This window comes from Salvelinus sp. IW2-2015, unplaced genomic scaffold (genome assembly GCF_002910315.2).
Source record: "Salvelinus sp. IW2-2015 unplaced genomic scaffold, ASM291031v2 Un_scaffold13077, whole genome shotgun sequence".
Lineage (NCBI taxonomy): Eukaryota > Metazoa > Chordata > Actinopteri > Salmoniformes > Salmonidae > Salvelinus > Salvelinus sp. IW2-2015.
In genome coordinates, this window is record NW_019954333.1 from 1 (window position 1) to 1,810 (window position 1,810).

A 1,810-nucleotide genomic window follows, 5' to 3' on the forward strand; every position below is an offset into this window, starting at 1 on the left:
AGGGGTGAGGATGGAGCCCACCACAGAGCAGCAGCTCAGCCTGCTCAACTCCATCACTGCCAGCGACCTCACAGGTTAGTCAACAGGGTCTCAGACTCTCAACACGGTATGTAGCACAAACTTACCCTCTCCTTCCTTAAAGATAAACTTCTCCTTAATGCAACTGCTGTGTCAGATTTCAAAAAAGCTTTACAGCGAAAGCACACCATGGAATAATCTGAGTACAGCGCTCAGCCACCAAAACCATCCATACAGAGACCCGCCATGTTGTGGAATCAACAGAAGTCAGAAATAGCATTATAAATATTCACTTACCTTTGATGATCTTCATCGGAATGCACTCCCAGGAATTCCAGTTCCACAATAAATGTTTGTTTTGTTCGATAAAGTCCATAATTTATGTCCAAATACCTCCTTTTTGTTCGCGCGTTTAGTTCACAAATCCAAATTCACGAGGCGCAGGCACTTAGTCCAGACGAAAAGTCAAAAAGTTCCATTACAGTTCTTAGAAACATGTCAAACGATGTATAGAATCAATCTTTAGGATGTTTTTATCATAAATCTTCAATAATATTCCAACCGGACAATTCCTTTGTCTTTAGAAATGTAAGGGAACGCAGCTCGCTCTCACGGCCGCGCGCGTGACTTAGCTCATGGCATTCTGCCAGACCCCTTAGTCAAACAGCTCTTATTYGCTCTCCCTTCACAGTAGAAGCCTGAAACAAGGTTYTAAAGACTGTTGACATCTAGTGGAAGCCTTGGGAAGTGCAATCGGACCAAATTTACACTATCTTGGATAGGCATATACTTGAAAATCTACAAACCTCAGATTTCCCACTTCCTGGTTGGATTTTTTCTCAGGTTTTTGCCTGCCATATGAGTTCTGTTATACTCACAGATATCATTCAAACAGTTTTAGAAACTTCACAGTGTTTTCTATCCAAATCTACTAACAATATGCATATCTTAGCTTCTGGGCCTGAGTAGCAGGCAGTTTACTCTGGGCACGCTTTTCATCCGAACGTGAAAATAGCGCCCCCAGCCATAAGAAGTTAATAGGCTAGTGAAAAAGAGTTACTCTAACTTCAGATATGGCATTCGGTATTACATTACACAACAATACAACTTTATACATTCAACATAAGTCCTAAAAACAATACATAAGAAATCCACAGATAACCAAGAAGTTTATTTATGTTTCCCCATCTCTCAGCCCTGAGTAACAGCGTGGCCACAGTGTGCAGCCCAGCGGAGGTGAGCTGCCTGGACTCGTACGGTTTCCCCCCTCTGGAGAGCCTCCACCGGGGGTCCCTGGCACAGGAAGAGCCCCTGGGCTTCCCCTCCAACGGAGGAGATCCCGACTGTCTCAACATGCTGGACGCTGGCTTCTACCACTCAGACCTGGGCCAGCGGGGAGGGGTGTACGGGGGCAAGGACTGCGAGCGGCCTTCTAAGAGGCTCAAGTTGGCGCTGCCCGACTCTTTCATCAACGACGTTTCCGTGGGTAACCTCGGAGTGGACTTTGAGGGGCGGCGGAACACGGCACACCACCGCATCACCGGCACCAAGATGGCGGTGTCCGTCACGGACTTTGGGGGCTTGGCGGGCAGTGGGGAGCCCAATGGGTTTATGGGAGCACATGCACGACGTCACAGCACGGCGCTGCAGTCAGAGTGACCACCCCCGCCCCCAGAATCCCACTTTTAAATCCACCATCCCATGTGTACATAAGACTCACTCACTGGAGATTTTTGTTTGATAATTATATATACACATTTATTTCGTTTTTGATTTTATTTGTGAAATATGA

The 1,810-nt window shown here is 46.5% G+C and overlaps 1 protein-coding gene across 1 annotated transcript; it reads left to right on the forward strand.

The window, feature by feature from the left end:
* The first annotated feature begins 6 nt into the window (after positions 1–6).
* On the forward strand, positions 7–1,783 carry LOC112080212 (mesoderm induction early response protein 3-like). The gene is made up of 2 exons (XM_024145962.2): positions 7–74; positions 1,214–1,783. The coding sequence occupies exons 1-2, from the start codon at positions 11–13 to the stop codon at positions 1,675–1,677; spliced, it is 528 nt and encodes a 175-aa protein (XP_024001730.1). The 5' UTR covers positions 7–10; the 3' UTR covers positions 1,678–1,783.
* Positions 1,784–1,810: the final 27 nt, after the last annotated feature.